At 43.3% G+C, this 20,081-nt stretch overlaps 1 protein-coding gene across 1 annotated transcript in view; it reads right to left on the reverse strand.

Annotated features, from left to right (window-relative positions):
• Positions 1-524: 524 nt before the first annotated feature.
• The window catches only part of Abhd2 (abhydrolase domain containing 2, acylglycerol lipase), a 102,011-nt gene continuing 82,454 nt past the window's right edge, over positions 525-20,081 (reverse strand). The window contains exons 7-11 of the mRNA XM_076851374.2: positions 15,546-15,638; positions 12,273-12,383; positions 9,343-9,412; positions 7,792-7,876; positions 525-5,896 (exon numbers count right to left, since the gene is read on the reverse strand). Of these exons, the coding sequence (XP_076707489.1) occupies positions 5,700-5,896; positions 7,792-7,876; positions 9,343-9,412; positions 12,273-12,383; positions 15,546-15,638 (556 nt within the window). The 3' untranslated portion in view covers positions 525-5,699. The remainder of the gene's footprint in view (positions 5,897-7,791; positions 7,877-9,342; positions 9,413-12,272; positions 12,384-15,545; positions 15,639-20,081) is intronic.

A 20,081-nucleotide genomic window follows, 5' to 3' on the forward strand; every position in this document is an offset into this window, starting at 1 on the left:
TTTTAGACTTTATTTTTTTTAAGTAAAGAAATTCAGTTGAATCAAAGATAACAAAATTACAGTTTTGTTTGTAATGATCTTTGTTCACCACCACACAGAATCATATAGAATTGAAAGTAATATGAGAACACAAAATGATCAAGGACACCATCATTTAGTATAATTTCTTAATAAAGGTAAATATCCTCATATTTAGAAAAAATTGCATTGCTAGTTGCGAATCTTAAACACCTCGGTGCTGAAGGATCCTGTTATTTCCCCCCAAAGATCCAGCAGCGAGGAGGCTTTCAGAACACAAACTCAAAAATACAGTATTTTCAGGGCAGCATTTAAAAGTTTCAGAAAACCCAAAGAGAACAAAACAAAACAAAATGAACCAGAATCAGGAATGTGAAAGTGATGGTTCTCAAAAATCAATCTGAAGCAGATCTGCCAACAGAAGAATGTGGTTGAACCGAATCTAACCAGGAAAAAGAGAGATGCAAACTGGCGCCCCCCCCACCCCCCTCCCCCACCCCCACTAAGGCAGCTGCAGTGGCAGAAATCAGAAGCTCAGGTACAGTGAAGGTCTTCCTGAGGCAGTGGGAGAGACCCAGACCATCTGGAACTGGTTGGAAAGGTGACAGGATTCTACATGGACTTGTGCTTTAGGAAAACTAAAGTGGCCAGAATGGAAAAAAAAAAAAAAAAAAAAATCCAACTCCTAACACCCAGGAACTTGGTCCACTTACATGGCCAGCCTGGGAGAGAAGTGGTTGGCACTGGGACCAAGCAGGTTGCAATTATTCTAGGAGACCGTTGGCTGCTGGATGTGAGTGGTCTGGGAGGAGAATGCCCATTGAGACTAGGGGTATTTCTGCAGATGCTATAAGTGGTCTGTCCCCAACTTAGGCAATAGTGGATTTCTTAGCTAATGGGGACCAAAAGGGAGAGAAGGTAGTTATGGATTTCATTACTAATTGATAGGAGTTCTAGTTAAAAGCTGAGAACTTTGTGAAACTCAGAATGTTTGACTTAATCCACCAGTGAGAAATTAACTTCAGCTTATTTATTAGCGATCCATGAAAGCTCTACCAGCATATGCCTGGAAAAAGGTTCAGAAAACATGGTGGACTGACTCTTCCAAAAGGGTAGCGTCTATTCTGGGAGCCTGAGAATGGGGAGCTGGACTCCATGGCCTGAATTCAAAAGCCATGATGGAGGATGCTGGCTGCAGCACCCAGAGGCAGCAGTAGCAGTGATGCAGGCGCAGCTTTTGCTATGGATGGCTTTCCAGTTTTCTCTGCCAGCCAGGTTATTTTCTCCTTTTCTCAGCTTCAAATATAATTTGGCAAAAACAATCTTAGTTTATGAAGGATGGAGTACTTCCCTCTGCTAACAGGTGGAAGGAAAATTTGTCCCAATTGGTTGGCCTCTACATGCCACAGGCAGGCCACTTTTCATGACTTTTTGGAGCATCCAAGTAATCCAAAGAAGACATATGACAGAGATGAGGGGTTTGGGCCCATCTGGATCATGTCTATTGTTGAGGGGTGGGAGGTGGGGACAGAACATAATAAGGAGCCTGCAGGACACTTGAGGATACTTTCTGGTTTTGTTTCAAAATTCCATAGCAGAAGAATTTTAATTCTTCCACCATGATATTGTAATACTAGGGGATTTTCTACAGGTGTGGTAAGGCTTTTGGGCAAAGAAAATAATTCCAGATGATACTGTGACAGAATGCTGCAGCAAAATGCTTACACTTATGACTCTCCTGCCTTCCTAAAGGATGAAGACGTGAATCCTTCATGTCTTCTTTGAGTGTCAGGACACTAGATGTGGTGTTACAATGGTCTTTACTTTAAGTCAAGGCCACAGGAAAAGCCTCTCACATCTGGGACACCTGTGTGCTTGGCAAACACAAACAAGAACACACGTATCATTTCCTTGGAGCTGGCAAAATCCATCTCAAGTCACCTAGTTACAAAGAGAACTCTCATTTGATGTCAGAAGCTCAGCTGCCCACAAGTTCACTTCAGTGAAGACTATGGGATAGGACAAGAGCCTGGGCAGGAAGGACTTCTGCCCTGGGCATTTTCCATGCTCTGCCTGATCACACTGAAGGATGGAGTTATTGTCCTCATCCTGATGGCCAGCACCTGCCATAGTCATGAGACTGCCCTTAGAATAGCAAGGATACTGAGATGACAACTCCCCTTGGGAGAGAAGCCAGTGAGATACAGGGCTTTAGAAGCTATCCAGGGGCCTAACCAGGAAAAGCTGAATGCACAAACTCCCTCATTCAAGTCCCCTCAAATAAGCTTTAGTCGATGACAGGCTGTTTGTTTCTACCTGCAAGGGCTTGAAGAGGCCAACTTCAGGCAAGTGTTCAACAAAGATCAGGCAAATGATATGTAAATGAAGTCATCTTAGGATGGCCTAAGATGAGGTGACAGGCTCAGGCATGTGAAGTGACTTGCCCACTTGTCTAATGTGAATCAGAGACATTAGGGATGAGAAGCTAGGTCTCCTGGACTCTGGTTCCCTAATACCAGGTCAAGAAAGGAACATTCCTTTTTAGTGTATTTCCACTCTCACGGTGGGGCCTAAGGTTCCCTTAGGCCTAAAAGGCTGCAGAGAAGTTAACAGAATATTGTAATAACAAATAACTCTCTATCTTCATTCTGGTCTGGAATCATTGGTGCAAACTCACCGCAAAAGAGAGAAAAGGTTTTCTTCGAGTCTGTTGAACTCCCTTTTAACATACATGTATCAAAGAGACCCAATGCACTTTTTCAAGACAGGCAATACTAATTTGACTGGGAGCAACGTCTTTAAATTATCTGGGGGGTGGGGGGAGCAGGGAGCACAACTGGAGAAGAGTGGGGTGCTTCTTTCCCTTGGTTTCTGACATATTATTCCTGCCACAGAATTGTCTAGATCTATGCAATTTATATCCTTAATTTGATTTCAAAATAGAATATTCAAACACTTTCTGAAAATCCAGGCTCGTTTCAGCCTAGCTAAGACCTTCACAGCAAGAAGAGCATTCACATTATCATCAGAAAGGAATGACTTTGGGAAAAAAAGCGAGGAAGCCCAGAGAAAGGAGAAAAGATGACCTACATATAAAGTGCTGCTCCCTCATTTATTAGGCAAGTTTGCATCTCTACATTCAGTGCCTCTGTGCTCTCATTCAGGGACAAACAAGAATTTTCCTGTAAGACAGCCACAGTCATATTCTCATTTCCATGCCTGAGAGCCTGAAGCTTGAATAAAGGGCTTCAGTTGATTTCATGTGAACCAAAATGGAATGTAAGTGCCATTCAGAGTTCCACACTAAAGAGATTTCAGCTGGGACGTGGCCCCCCAGTCCTGGGGGTGGGGAATTCCGGCTGTGTGGCAAACAAAGGCTCTGCCCCAGCCTGCCTCTCCTGGGGTGGGAGGCTCCCAGGCCTGCCATACAGGCCAGCTCCTGGGACAAGCCCCCGCCCCTCTTCCTGTGTGTGAGGCCCCAGGACTGTTCTTCTCCTGGAGGGAGGGGTCCCTGGGCCACTACTTCCACAGCAGGTCAAGGATGTGGCCTCAAACAAGTGAAAGGAGCCCCACACTTCCAAATGCCGATTCCATCCTATTAAGTTATTGCTTGATGGACCTATTTTAGTAAAAAGTCTGAGAAATGAAAGTATGGCCCTAAACCCAGATTACAGATGTGGGTGGTGGAGAGAAAAGCAACAGAAGAGAAAGACTAGCTTCCAAATCGAGGCATAGATGATAAAGTGCCAATTTGTGCTAAAAGAACACGAAGAGGAGATGCGTTAAAGAAATGTCAACTTGGGGGGGGATGTTGTAATGACAGGATTTAGCAAGTGTGAGAAATTATACCAAGACAAAGTCAAGACCACAGTAATCTCAGTCTTTTGAGATAATGGCTGTTTCTGATGTTATTAGGATGATCTGGTGATTGTCAGAAAACAACTTCAGGTTACAGATGTAATTGTCACAGTCACTTGGGCCAATGCCCAAACTGTGGCCACAGGGGCTGGCATTCAGGTGCCCAGGTGGCTCCCTTTATTCCTTAAACATCCACACAGACCACTTATTCCAGTCTGTCCTGGAGCCAAAGGAGATGCAGCAAAGAAAATATATATTTTTAAAGTATTCAGGCAATTTCACTCATAGTTCTATTTAGTTCCAGGTAGCAACTGCTGATTTTTCAAAGCACAGGGTTCTTAGATCTTCAAGTACCACAGGATGGGAGAAAAGAAGTACTTGAAACCCATAGTGACATTTCCACTTGAAAAGATATTTCAGAAAGATCTAGCCAACCAACAACAAATAGAGGCTATTCATTTAAAAATCCAGTTTCAAAACAACACCCTCTTTGGTTGGAAATATCTTTCTTCTTCAAACTCGGATCCAACTTTTGAATTGTTTAGTATCAAAAGCCAGAGTTAGAGGGACCTGGGTTAAAAAGACTAAAGTTAACAATTAAGTGCTCAAAAGACCCCCAAAATCTCTTTATATGAAATGTGGGAGGCGGGGGAGTGACGGATAGGGAAAAAGAAAGGTAAATGCTTAGCCTGGGAGAAGAGCTCCCAGCCTCGCCTGGAGGGATGTTCTCTCAAAGCTCAGTAAACTGAGTTTGTCATTGAACTTAGGACTGGTGGTCATCTCAGCAATCTACCTGGTCCAAGTCCCTCATTTCATAGGCGAAGAGACTCAAGTCCAAAGAGACTTATCCAGGGTCATATAGCAGGTGAGAATCAGAGCCAGGGCTCAGCCCAAAGGCCCACTCCCACTCAGGGTCCTTTGTGGGGACACTACACTGATTACACAAGGGCAGCTATGCAACAGGCCTTGCTGCTCTGGAGGCCCCTGGGAGCAAAGAGACATCAATGACGATGAATTTCAATAAAATGAGCCACCAAGATGATTCTAATTTAAAGGCGCTATAGAACAATGTGTCCCAAATTTGCCTCGTGATGAGAATCCCTTGGGGCACTTGTCAAAAATTAAAATCTCCAGGCTCCTTCCCAGACCCAATGAGTCAGCCTCTCTAAGGGGAGGGACCTGGGAGGCTGAATTTTTAACAAGTGTCTCAAGCAACTCTCAGCAGTGGCAACAAGGTATGAGGGGACTGTCCTAGTGGATGGTGAGGGAGGAAACTTGGCTTGTGACTCAAGTGGAATTTCCTTTGCCATTTAAGAGGCTGCACTCTGGCCTGGGAATTGCAGGCTCCCAGATTCCCAAGCCGAGTCACATCTTCAGCATTGGCCCAGAATGGTGAGCTTTTGTCAGGGTCTACATAGGACACATACAACCACCACGAAACGACATATATCCTTCACTGTTCTCAGGGAAAAGCCTTTTGATTGGCAAAGCAGAATGGCTGTTCAGACACATTTTTAATAGGGAAACTAGATGTAATTGGCTTAAAAGCAATCAGAAGCTGAAAAAACCGGACAGAAGGGTGAGAACCCTGTCATTTGTCACCATGGCTAACAATGCAATGGAGAAAACCAGTAACTAAGCACAAAAATAGCCTGGAGCTCCCAGGAAGAGCCTCCTACTCGAGACACCTGTGCATGATGGGGCCCCGCTGATGATCTGAGGTCAGGTCCAGGTCACCTAGGGAGATGGGAGACCTGAAACAGCGGGCAAGGGGACGCGGGTTCCAGAGGAGGGTCGCTGGAGCGCGCCAGAGTCCAGAGGCCTCACTCCAGCTCGGCCTCCATCTGCTCCGTGTCGGAGCACTGCGACTTGTTTCGTTCCCACTGGCAGATGGCATTTGCATACTCCACCACCAGCTTATCCATCCACGTCAGGGGTTCGGGAAACAGCACAGAGCCCTCAAAGAAGCCCAGGTGGCCCCCATGCAGAGGCAGCACAAACATGACGTTCTCCCGTTTCTCTGCAGGGGAAAGGCAGAGAGTTATGGCACTCTAGTTAGCTCCAGGCAGGAGATGTGAAGGGGAGTGAGCTGGCTGGGATGGCCTGGGCTTTGCTCACAGGGAAAAATCACCTAAGTGGGCATCTAACCTCTGCTCTCACTGCCTTGTTCACCAAAGTTGGCCAGCCAAGACAGTGGAACCTAGCTAGCTTTGGGACTAGCACGCCTTTGGGAAGAACGGGCACTGGCTTTAGAAATCCTTGAAACTCTTTTAAGTGGTTCTCAAACTTGGCTGCATATTAGAATCACCTGGGAAGCTTTTCAAGCTCCCTAAGTCTAGGCTGCACCCAGACTAATTAAATCAGAGACTCAGGGGTGGGAGGAGAAGAATGAGCAAGGAAGGGGAACCCAGGCACGGGTATTGCTAAAGCGCTCCAGGTGTTCGGTTATGCTTCCTAATTTTGTGCATCTGGATCCACCTGGGGTATCTTGTTAAAATGCAGTTCTGATTTAATAATCTGAGGGTGGGCGGACTCTAAGGAGAGGTTCACAGCACTCAGAGTGTTATTTCTTAGAGAACAAGGAGAATTCAACAGTCAATCATTTTTCATCCCACTCATTTATCTTTGAGACTAAGACTTAAAGCTGCAAGTTGTGTTAAAGCCTGAGCTGCCAATGCCACATGCTAGATAGCCATTCTGGGTTAATGACCTAGAGCTTGACTTTCTGATTCCATATTTAGGTTGATCCCACACAGGCTAGTAAAGGCCACTACTGAAAATGTGTGTACATGGGGCAGACAGGGGCAGCCAAGTTTAACAGGAAGCACCTGTCTTCCCAGGGGAATGACTGAAGGGCCCCCTGGCTGGCTTTCCAGGGCTGTTTTCTAGTCTTACCCACTTAAGTCTTGCTCTTCAGTTGCTGTTTTGTAAGTTTCTATGTGACAGCACTAGCGCTGTGAACATCACTTAGAGCTCCAGAAGGGGACAAGTGCTGTTGCTTTCTCTCACTGCCATGCACGTGGCTGAGTGGGTTGCACTTGTGCAGTTGAGTCTGTGGTTGGATAGGGGTTGACTGGAGACAGCTCCTTATCAATATGACACTTGTCCTACACACAGCCTCCGACCTGGGCAGTGTAATAGGGCCCTTTGTCTGCTCTACGATTTACTCTCCTGAGGGTCATGGGAGAACCAGAGGTATAGCTCTTCCTTCTGGTTATTATATGATATTTGCAAGATTCATATAATGGTTTCAATGTCCCTTTCATGCACCAAGTGGTCATCAGTGAGGAGTGTGGAGATGATGTCCTAAGGATCTGAAATTACACTGAAAAGTAGCTGTGCAATTTCCTATCAAATCCTCCTTCTAAGCTCTCTGTGGTTTCTCTTTCTCCTACCCCACTGAGGATGGAACCCAGGGCTTTGGGCATGCTAGGCCAGCACTCTATTTTCCCTTTTAGCTTCTTATTCAGCACGAAATGAGACTGTGCTCGCATGAGGCACAGTAACATTTCCATGAGCAACATTCTTTGCCATTTCAGTTGCTTATATTTTTATCCCTAAAGCAGATGGAGAGGCTGTCACCAGAGGTAATAGAACTGGCTTTTTTTGGTTTTGCTTTTCAGGTCAAATTTTACATGTAAATATCTCTTAAGTCAAACTCTCCTACTTAATGAAACCATAACTCTGAGACAATAATTCTGCAGAACACCAGGTGAATCTCCCCCCAAACTGTCTTGGTGATGGACATCAAGGATGGTTCTGGCTCCTGAACAATGATACTCTGCCTAGGCCCTTCACAACTCCAGAACTTGGAGGAAAGGCATGAACTGTCCTTCCCTGAAGAGGTTGGTTCCCAGAGCTAAAGGAATAGTGAATTTGCTGAGTGGTTGGGGGAGCAGAAGAAGAAACACTTACCTGAAAGGGCCTTTGGAATTGTTAGAAGGCTTTCATGCACCAAGGGATCATCAGCTGCATTAACCAGCATGAGAGGCACATAAATCTACAACAACGAAGAGTTGAATGAAATGATCAATTCCCTTTTCCAGATCCCATTGATTTAAGGTTCAGAATCACTACCAGACATGTCTTTGAAGCAAAAGGAAGAGGGTCACAGATTGACTTGCTAAACAGGTGGGATAAGGATGCCTGGTATTCACTGGCAGTAGGCTGAGTTACAGGTGCCACTGTGATCATCACCTGGCAGCAGGTATGTGCGGGGGCAAAGTTCCCAGTGTCCTCAGGTACCAAAGAAGAGAGGGGAGTGGCGAGTAGCATTCACTGTCAAAATAATTCTGAATGGTCTTCACAGTGTTTCAAATTAGTCACACATTTCAGAAAAATGACTTTACCAAGAGTTATGTGCCTACTCATTTGGTTTATACTGTGGGAAAGGAAAATGAAGTGCACTCCACTCCAGACAAAAGAGACTTTCCAGAAGAATCTGAAGGTTGAAATTATGAGTAGGCTGGTGAATAGCTGGGGATCTTGGCAGGATTGCATTCAGTATCCACTTTAGCAAAACAGCCAATGGTCTCCTTTTGCATTTGAGTGGAAATGGTGTTGATGTGGCACTCAGATTTTCCTGAACAGCCATGCCTAGTGAATGGCTGTGCTCTCCTGGAACTCTCTGATATTGGCTGTACACAGCTCAACATTTATATAATGGCTTAAATAAATATGCCCAAAGCTGGGGTGATGATGCTAAAGTAGCTGGGAAGGCTACTAAAATAGCAGAACTGTGATACACAATTATCTGCTATAGCTAGGGAAATGGTGAGCCAAACCAGCAGGTGGACTCTGACAGAGATATATGAGAAGTTCTGTGATTGTATAAAAAAGGCAGTTGTGCCACGAGAATAAGAGAGACTGGCTTGGTGATGGGCCAGGTCAAAAAATTTGTGGGAATTTTGATTGGCCACAAATTTAATACACACACTTATTGTCGCTGCTAAAAAAATGCATTGATGCAAACCAGTCTACTTAATCAACAGACATGCTCCTCATCATTTTGATAAATACATCCATTTGACTCTATACTCACTGGATCACGGCAGGAATTTGGAATTCCGTTCTAGGTACCACACTAACAAAATACACAATAGCCAAAAAGAAGGGTTCAGGATGGTAAGAAACCTGGAGCTCCCATGAAGAATGATGGTAGAAACAGGGTAGGATTATACTACCAAAGGGAGTCTAAGAAAAAAATGGAGTGTTGCAGCAATTTTAAAGGCTTTCATACAGACTTGGGAGCAGCCTGGTCTAAGGGGTGGTTCTGGGATTAGTGTATGGTGGTCACAGAGGGACACACTTTGGTTTAATTAAAAAAAAAAAAAAGAGTACAAAACTAGAACAGATCCAGCTAGAGTCTGGCTGAGCCTCCACTAGGAAATTTAGGAGGTATATTTTTGTACCATGGATGGAGCTGGGTGGAGTGACACAAATTCTGAGCCAGTGTTGTCTACTCACCCTGTGCAGGTACCTCATGCAGCTTTCTTCCTCATAGTACTCTTTCAGGGAGTTATAGCCATGGAACTTCCTGGAACATAACAAAAAAGAAAGGAAAAAAAAAAAAAGAAAAGGAAAAAGGACAAAACAACATTTATCATAAGATGGAAATATTGAGCTGATTATTATCTAATTCTCACGCTAACTCACTACATTGGTAGAATATGCACAGGCAGCCAAGTCTGGTCTAAATGCTGAGTTGATTTTATTACCATTCTAGTTTCTATATTAACTTGTCCTATCAGCAGAACAGGTAGCAGTGTTTAGGGTCAAGAATGCTGGCTTTGGCATCTGAGTTCAAATCCTGGCTCTGCTACTTACTTGCTGCGTGACTTCAAGAGAATGGTTCATCCTGTGTAAAATAGGTCTGAAAACAGGAACTTCTTGATGGTGCCACAATAGTTATTGCACTGAAGTGCTACTAGCATGGTAACTGGCTGAGAGGAACGACTCAGTGTCATCTATAATTATTAGTGGATGTTACATCATTTGAAACATCAATGAAACTATAAATCACCATAGACAGAGAAACTGAATTCAAAGGCTAGAGCTTTCTTTTCAAAAGAGTTCTTATTGGTCACTTAAATGGGAATAAAATGTAGAGCAGTAATCAGAGACAAATTGACACTTAATAAAACCTTCAGTGCACCAGCCTGAAAGTCTTGTAGTTTTTTTTTGAACAAGGATTGAACCTGGGGCACTTCTATCCCAGCTGTCTTTGACATTTTTGCCAAGAAAGCTCAGGCTGGACAATCAGGGACTCTTGCTGTGTAGACATCATCTCCAGTACCTTTGTCCCTGTGAAATCTGTCCCTTCTCATCCTATTCCTCCAGTATGACTGGTGAGAGATCTGGGAGGAGGTTGCCAAAACTGATATGAATCCGCTACTACCCAACATGATTATGAAGGAAGAAATTTACAAAGAGTTGAGAACATTCTCTTTTGGGCTTAAAAAATTGAGAAGATGAGTAAAAATGCTCACCATCTCTAGCAGTCAGAGAAATGCAAATCAAAACCACCCTAAGATACCATCTCACTCCAGTAAGACTGGCAGCCATTATGAAGTCAAACAACAACAAGTGCTGGCGAGGATGTGGGGAAAAGGGTACTCTTATACATTGCTGGTGGGACTGCAAACTGGTGCGGCCAATTTGGAAAGCAGTATGGAGATTCCTGGGAAAGCTGGGAATGGAACCACCATTTGACCCAGCCATTGCCCTTCTCGGATTATTCCCTAAAGACCTTAAAAGAGCGTACTATAGGGATACTGCCACATCGATGTTCATAGCAGCACAATTCACAATTGCTAGACTGTGGAACCAACCCAGATGCCCTTCAATAGATGAATGGATAAAAAAAATGTGGCATTTATACACCATGGAGTATTACACAGCACTAAAAATGACAAAATCATGGAATTTGCAGGGAAATGGATGGCACTAGAGCAGATTATGCTTAGTGAAGCTAGCCAATCCCTAAAAAACAAATACCAAATGTCTTCTTTGATATAATGAGAGCAACTAAGAACAAAGCAGGGAGGAAGAATGGGAAGAAAAGATTAACATTAAACAGAGACATGAGGTGGGAGGGAAAGGGAGAGAAAAGGGAAATTGCATGGAAATGGAGGGAGACCCTCATTGTTATACAAAATTACATATAAGAGGTTGTGAGGGGAATGGAAAATAAACAAGGAGAGAAATGAACTACAGTAGATGGGATAGAGAGAGAAGATGGGAGGGGAGGGGAGGGGGGATAGTAGAGGATAGGAAAGGTAGCAGAATACAACAGACACTAATAGGGCATTATGTAAAAATATGGTTGTGTAACCAATGTGATTCTGCAACCTGTATTTGGGATAAAAATGGGAGTGCATAACCCACTTGAGTCTAATGTATGAAATATGATATGTCTAGAGCTTTGTAATGTTTTAAACAACCAATAAAAAAAATTAAAAAAAAGAATTGAGAAATTAAAATCAATTTTTTTTTCTTATTAGACACCACAGTAAGTCACATGCCCCATCTTAAGTGTGTTGGGGGGGTATGGTTCCTTCTACTCTTTTTGAACATACCAATAATTTCCTAGTGTCTATTTCCCTTGAGAAACTGTTAACAAGCACATTTCAAGGCTTCTTGGTGTAAGAAGGCTACTAAAATCTTGAGAAGAAGAAAAGTCAAGTTTTCACGTCCTCAGGCCTTTCTCTCCCTATCTATTGGATAAATACTTGTTTGCTTTAGGTCACATCAAAGGTATCAAATGATTATTTAAAAAGGATGATCTTTTGTGGTCAGAGATCCACACCTTTTCCAGCTAAGGCCAACTTCAGTCAGACACTACTGGCAGCAGGAAAGAAGACACTGTGAGGGTCGTGTTACAGGCACCAGGAGGGGCCAGGCAGGTGGAGAGAAAACAAGTGAAGTAGGCAGGGTTTGCATCTTACACAGAGATGTCTCCAGGCCCCAACGTAAGAGGCTCTGTCCATTTTGCTTGACACACACAGCTTTCTTGGTCTTTGTTTTTTTTTTCATTTTTGATGTTTTGTTTTTTTTCATTTTTCCTTTCCTTCCACTGGGAAGGCAGGTTTATGTGACACCTGATCTTGCCCTGGTTCTGAGGCGGAACAGCCAGGGGAAGGACTGAGGGTGACTAGGGTGTGCACACCCAGCCCCTCAACTCATGTCAGCTATGCCATGTAGGACGAGTTCTCAGACCCTCTACCTATTTCTCAAGAAATTAGAATTTTTCTGTGAAATCTGTTTTTAAACACTGGCTGCTTATTCCCTTACCACTAAAGTGGGAAAAGCAAAGAGCTATGCTGGGCAGAGCTGGCCTGCAGCTTCCCGCCTGGCGGCCCACCCCCGAGCATTCCTCTCCAGCTTCATGGACCTACCTCATCACGTTGTCATCAATCTGCATCAAGGATGTAGCTGTGTAGAGCCGGCTCAAGTCAGTGTCCTCCAGGCTCTGGGGTTTCTTCACATGGTCTCCAAAAAGAGCTTGCCTTGGGGAAATCACAAAAGCAAGGAGAAATTGACCAAATGATATCATTCTATTGAATGCATGTATGAACATGTAATAATGAATCCCACTATTATGTATAATTATAATACACCAATATAATTAAAAAAATTCACACGCAGAGAGAAACCAACAGAGCCTGCTTCCATGTCCAGAGGCAAGTCTGGAGAGTTGCGGCCACAAGAACAGAATCCATGTGGTAAGTTAGAAACATCCTTTCAGCCTTTAGAATGTCCTAGAGGATGAACCTGAGTGGTGACTTTTGAAGAACATACAAAAAGATGAACACAAAGACCTTACTGTCCTTTGGGGGCACTAGAAAAACTAAAGATTATGTGTGTGTGTTTGACACTAGCTGAATATTACAGGACCTCAGCACAGAGGAGGTATTAGGATGAGTCCTGTGGTGAGTGGTGGGTAGTGACTCACCACTCACCCTTACACTGGTGTTGACAATGACTCCTTTGGCAGGGCCCCTTGCCCTTTATGAGCCATTTATGTTGCTTAACAAGGAAGACAACGATAACCTATTCAGCATTTGGGTAAATCAACATCACCCAAAGACTTAGCTAAAAAGCTGTATAAGATCATTCCTTGGTATCCATGTGCGACTGGTTCTAGGACACCTCCCCACCCCAGATAACAAAATCCATAGATGCTCTAGTCCCTTCCATAAAATGGTGTAGGATTTATTTATTTATTTAGTGTGTGTGTGTGTGTGTGTGTGTGTGTGTGTGTTTTATTTTGGGTTGGGGTCTCACAGTGTTGCCTAGCCTGGCTTTGAACTCCTGGACTTAAGTGCTTCTCCTGCCTCAGCATCCTGAAAGCTGAAATTATGGATGCAACCACAAACTTGCCTTGCTTTAGGATTTGCACATGACCTATGCCATCCTCATGAATACTTTAAATCATCTATAGGTTATTTATAGTAATTAACACAGATGCTATGTAAAAGTTGTTGTATTGTTTAGGAAACAATGACAAGAAAAGTCTGTACATGTTCAGGACAGATAAAACCTTTGCAGGTCTAATATTTTTATCCACTGTTGGTTGGAACAGGGGATGAAGAGCTCATGTAGATAGAGAGCCAACTGTATTAAGTACAGTGGTCATTTCTAGGGAGAAGCAGATCCATCTTGAAAGCAACACAACAAAGGAAGGGGTCAAAATGTGCATGGTAGCCTGATCTTCCCAGCAAGAACTCTCAGTTACACAGCTGAGGGAGGAGTGAGTTTGCTTTGAGATTTGGTTCTATGGTAGGACCAAAGTGTCATTACAGAAACTCAGTGTTCTGTATATTTTCACAACCTTTCCAAAAGAAGACAGATACATTACTCTAGCACTTATTTTTTTCAAAAGATAATTAGGAAGGGGCTGGGGCTGTAGCTCAGATATGTAAGGCACTGGGTTCGATCATCAGCACCACATAAAAATAAAAAAAGATACTATGTATTCATTTACAAATAAATAAATATTTTTAAAAAGATAATTAGGAAGATTATCTTATATATCTATTGGACAGGGTCCACAAGTTAAAGTTTTTCTAAAATTTCAGAGTATCTGGCTTTTTTAAAAAAAATAATGTTTAGTTGTTGATGGACCTTCATTTTATTCATTTATTTATATGCGGTGCTGAGAATTGAACTCAGGGCCTCACACATGCTAGGCAAGTGCTCTATTTCTGAGCTATAATGCCAGCTCAGTATCTGGCTTTTTATAGAAAAAGTTTAAAAGGTAAATATACTTATGCACATTTTTTGCAATTTGTTAAGAATTACATAATGAACTTTACAGACCATTCAGTAGCAAGACCAAATCCTTTAGCAAAACAGATCTTGACTGGAAGGAGTCTCGCTTGACTCCAGAAGTGCAGAGGGCAGAGGATTTGGATGTAGCCTTGGTGCCCTGACTCTGCCCCTTCTGGAATAATAACTCTGGCAAATCTCCGGAGTACCCACTCAGTTGAGTCACACCCATCTCAGTACATGGCTGATGCTCAAACTACATGAACTGAATGCAAATAGTTGATTATTATAGTACAGGGTCATAAATGTCCCTCTGTTCTGTACATGAGGACCTAAGGATATGCCTGGCAGCTTGGCAGCCTGAAGGGCGATAAGCCTCAGCCTTGCTCAGGCATCATGTGACCCATTCACAGGAAGCCCCACCTGGGGTCAGGCTGGGATGGGCAGCACAACACCTCCATTTATTTATTTATTTAGGTACCAGGGATTGAACCCAGGGGTATTTAACCACTGAGCTACATCACCAATAACCCCCTTCTCCCCCTTTTTTAAAATGTTGAAACAGGGCCTTGCTAAGTTGCTTAGGACCTTGCTCAACAACATCTCCTTTTAACCATTGAAAAAAAGAGACTAAGAGCTGGGCATGATGGTGGACACCTATAGTCCCTACTACTCAAAAGGCTGAGGCAGGAAGATCACTTGAGCCTAGGAGTTCAGGGCCAGCTTGGGCAACATAGTGAGACTACTTCTCAAAACAAACAAACAAACAAAAAAACCAGAGATTACAAAATTGATCACTTAGCTTGATTGCTTTTCCTAGTGTAGTGACAAAAATCCCTCCAAAGTATAATTTTTGAGTGCTCATTATGTGCCAGGCTCTGGGAAAAATCCAAACAAGCCCAAGCCCTCCAAGTCTTCCCATGTAGTTTAAGACCCAGGATTCACACAGGGGAAGCTGTAGAGACGCAACCTGGCGGAGGATGAGACCTGACATGGGCCTCAAAGGATGGGCTGGGTCTGCAAGCAGAGATGCTGGGAAAGGCAGTCATCAGGGAGGAAAAAGAGATGGGAGCAAAAATAGTAATGATAATGACATAATTATCACTAATATTTGTCACAGGCTACTGTTCTCCAGGCACTGCTCTAAGTGCTTGATGGGTTAATCCAGGAAGGCAGGATGAGCATGATGAATGTGGAGCAGCTCCAGCCTCGAGCAGGCAGGAGCTGACACTTCAACCTGAGCCTCCTGTCACAGCTGCTTGGGCAGAACCCCAAGGGCCACCACCCTGTTGTTTTTTTGTTTTGTTATTCTGGACAAACAGGAGTTCTGGCTTTTAGTGATTCCCAAAACAGCTCAGAAAGCAGCCATGTGTCTCCTGAGAGAATGGAAAGGGCCATACCTGTGCGAGAGAATGATCTTCTTCATGTTGTCAGCCATGAGGAAGTTGTAGAAGCGCCGGCACTGATCCCACTGCATGAAGGTTTCCTGGGCCCTGGAAGAACCATGGAGAGTGAGAGGGATGTGGTTGGGAGGCTGGCTGAGGTGGGTGCAGGCCGACTGGGGGCTCGTGCTGCTGCAGTAAGATACTATCATGGAGAGCTCTGGTTGTTCTGATGCTGAGACAGAGGCTTTGATGTGCATTGCTCAAACTTCTGTAGCGAGACTAGTGGAGGAACCACCATGTGCCCTTGAAGCTGATCTCAGCAGGACCGACTAGGACCAGAGAGACCCTATTATTTGTGAACTATGCTCCTGACACTTGTCCAGCCAGCCTTCCCTTAGTCATAGAACTTTCTAGAGTCTGCTTTGATGGCCATTTGAATACTTTCTCCATTTGACTTCCTACCCTGCAGGCAAAATTATCTGGCTTAACCCATTTTGTTCTATCATCCCAGATGTGAAATTTCCATAAAAACTCAAATATAATATACAATTATGTAATAATAAAACCATAATATTATAATAAAAATAATACAAAATATAATAATATATAAACTCTACATTATGATTTCCAACCAATTTTAATGCACCTGTGTCAATTTAATTGCAATATTTGCAGAATTGAAAACCTGGGACTTAAAGGGTTAATATTGGGAGCTTCTAAGGTAAGGGTGGATGTGAAGTTTGGTGCAGAGAAAAACCTAAAAACAATTTCTCTTGTTGCTGTTTGAAAGGCAAAAGAAAATCATAAAATCTGACCTTATCCAAGCAAACCTTTTTTTTTTTGGATTAGCCTTAGAATATCAGAGTGGTGAGGAGACAGAAGTGAAGGCAGGGAGGCCAGTGACACCCCCTAGGCACAGGGGAGCTGGCTGGGAAGTCCTTCTGCTGTTAGGGCTATGCACGGTTAGCCTACCTGTTGTGAGGGTCATCTTTGACCCGCGTAATTGTGGCACTAGGCTAGAAATAGTGTCCTTGTTTCCAGAGCCTGAGCTTGGCCATCACCCCGTGAGGGAGGCATGGGAACACTGCTGGCCTTGTTTACAGGTCCCCGTAGCCTGATGTCCATGCCCACGTGACAGATGAACAAACCCAAAGGGCTCATTTCCACCATGGGAACTTGGTCCTCCCCACTCAATGCTCTCCTCCTGGGTATGAATCCAAGCAGGCCACTTTTGGTCCACATCAATTAAAAAGAAAGTTTCATTTTGCAGATTTCTGAGTCTCTAGGCCTGATTCCACCCTGTCAATTCCTCAGGGTGTCACTCTGCCCACATAGAATCCACAGGATTCATCTTCTAGATAGCAATAGAGACTGAATGGTTCACAGATGTTTTGTTTTGTTTTGTTTTTTTAAATCCAGAGAGTTTATAAAAGTAATTTCCCTAGAGCAGCCAACTTCAATTTTGGAATGACAAGCATTTCCCATAATATCTTGAAAAAAAAAAGTGGGGAATTAAAAGCGAAATGGTTTGTGAATTTAATGGCCTATAATATTCTTCTAAAACACAAGGGTCAAAAGTCAAAGTGGAGACTTAATACCAACTTCCAAGGTCAGAAGGTCACTAGGTGAATGTATGGGAACCTCCCCCCACTCTACAGAAACAGAAAGGACAGGCCAGATCACTGCTGAGGCAGCACTGTAGACACCTACTTCAGGGTCTGAGAAAGGGGGTCACCCAACCAGTGAGCCATGTGCTGCTGCCCAGTGGCTCCTCTTCTCTGAACTTGTACCCAAGCTGCCCCTTCCCCTTAAGAGTCCCAGCTTTGTCTTGCATCATCCATTTCTCACTTTGCTGACCTTCTAGCTGAAGGAACATTCTTGCTAATGTGAGTACCTCCCTTAAGAGAGGGGCTGCACAGGCAGGGAAGGGAGGAGGGGGCTGCCATACTGTTAAGATATAAAAAGATGCTCTGGCACTGCAAGAAGATTTTCGCTGGAATAATAAATATCTCAGTGAAAGTCTCTGGTGATTCACAGGTGCCTGGGCCCAAGGAGGGACCAGATAAGGATGTTGAGATCAGTGTCTCACTTGGTTTATTTTGGCTAACATTAATTTCTAGGATCTTTGGTTTGCCACTCAGTCTGTTTAGGAGCTGTCTTTTACAACCTTTGGGTATATAATTAAGGAATTGAAACTTGATTTTATATAAGTTTAATAAAACATAATCAAAATTGGTGTGTTATAAAAAACACACAGTCCAATACTAAAAAGAAAGGTATTCCAAGCTACTGAAAATTAATTGCTCTGCTGAGGAATGTTAAAGATCAAAGAGATACAGAGAAGAGTCAAAGTGAGTTTTAACTAGTTAGACTGCAGTGGTCACAGTCACCATTTCCAAGGACAGAAAAAGAGACAAGTGGATTATCTGGATACACTGCCTATATCAAGAGCCTCACACATGCAGCTCCCACAGATGCAAATTCTGATTTATCCACTTTGTTTTTGCAGTGAATGGAGGCAGGAGAAAGGCTTTTTGGGTCTGGTGAAGGGATAAAGGTCTAAGAAGATGTCTGGGCTCAAATGGTAGAGGGAGGACTTGAAACATGGTCCATAGGACACCTTGAGAAATTCACCAGGCTCTGCATGAGCAGCTTCAACCTTCCAAGGCTCGGTTTCCTATGTGCCAAATCAGGAGGTCGAACTAGAGAATTCATTGAACTACAGAATTCACTGAGATTGCTTCCATGCTGAGGTATCTAGATAGTTTCGTGAGAGACAGAACAGAGGCCACCTTGGAGACCTTGGTGGTTTTCCTGCTCCTGTTAACAGTGGTTAGAATTCTGCAGATAGGCGGATGTGGTGAATAGAGAGCTGGCCAGCAAGTGGTACTGAGAATGGGTGTGAACTCTGGCTTTAACCCGAAGATAGGCAGCTCCTGGGCTAGATGGGTCACGTTTACCCATCTACCCGGGAACTACATGACCCAAAGAAGAAGGTTTAAAGGGAATGGAAGAGGACATTACAGTGTCAGAGAGCTAAATGCCAATGGGTGGAGCACAAACAAAAACAAACTAGCTCACAGAATACCTAAGATCTCAGTGGTGTCAGTGAGACTTCATGAGATGGGAAGGACCCTGGGATGGACACCATGTTACTCAAAATAAGGTCAATTTTCAGGAAGAGAAGCAGAATAAAGCTATATGGCTTAAGAAAACAGACTCATGTTGTCCAAAAACCTTGGGGAAAAACATGCAAAGAATGTTGGGTGAGAGCTGCCAAATCAGATGGAAGAAATAAATTTTACAGTTTAGATGCAAATCACAAAATGGGCATGGAAGCCAAGGGCACTAGACACTGCCCAAACTTCTACTTGCCTAAATGGCAGAACACCCAACTGCTTAACCTGCCTTTAGACAGCTATACTCTCTAGAAGAGAGAATGGATAGCAGGAACCACAACCCAGGCCCATCCAGATACTGGTCCACCAGCAGAAACTGGGCTGAGGACCTGGCAGAGAACTGTGGAACCCAGAGAAAAAGTAGCTAGGTCACTGTTGTAGGAAGGAGAGGCTTTGTGTAATCCAGAGTGAATTTTGTTGGTAGAAAGGTTTCAAAAACATCAGAAAGAACCAGGATTATTCCAATAGGAAAGAGGCCTCCTAAAAGTAGCAAAGCTCTAAAAAAGTGATGCTGTCATTGAGGTCACAAAGGAGAGGAGAATACCCTGCAAACAAGTATGGTTTCACTGTCAGTCTTACTTGAGAATAATGCATATGCATTTTTAAAAGCTCTGTCGTCTATCCATCAATTTACTTATCCATTACCAAAATAAAGTTCTCGAAAGATTTCTTCACTACTTCTATCCAATACAAATTAAGTAATAATAATGTTACCCACAATGTTTTCACAGTTGTTGATTTTGAACTGTTAAAATAATTTAAAAAGGTGTTTTAGAAGGTAATAGTTTTTTTTTTTTTTTTTTTAATCAGAGATTGAACCTAGGGATGCCTAACTACTGGGCCACATCCCCAGCCCTTTCTTTATATTTTATTTTGAGATATGGTCTTGCTAAGTTGCTCAGGGCCTTGCCAAGTTACTGAGGCTAACTTTGAACTTGTGATCTTCCTGCCTAAGCCTCCCGAGCTGTTGGGGTTTACAGGTGTGTGCCACTGCACCTGACATATTTTTAAATCACTAAGAAAAGGGTCCATACAAACAGGCATTCATGATTATTTTTAGGGGTCCTGTTCAGAAAAGACTGGACTTTCCAACTCCTCAACTTTGCAAAATGAGCAGACTAAGCACTGAGTAAAATGAAGAAAATGAACTGGAAAAACCGATCATCTAATGTCCAAATTAATTCAAATCTCCTGACTCACATAAATAGCTCAAATTCCTGCAAGACTGTGAGACAGCATGGTCTTTAAGAAAATATGGAGGGTGAAGATGAGAGAGAAGTCCTTACATAGCTTGGATGGGCAAGCATGGCTCTAATATTCCAAAAAGGGGAAAGAAGGCAAACTATGATTTAAGGTTGGTGATGAATTTGTG

Source organism: Callospermophilus lateralis, chromosome 3 (assembly GCF_048772815.1).
Source record: "Callospermophilus lateralis isolate mCalLat2 chromosome 3, mCalLat2.hap1, whole genome shotgun sequence".
NCBI lineage: Eukaryota > Metazoa > Chordata > Mammalia > Rodentia > Sciuridae > Callospermophilus > Callospermophilus lateralis.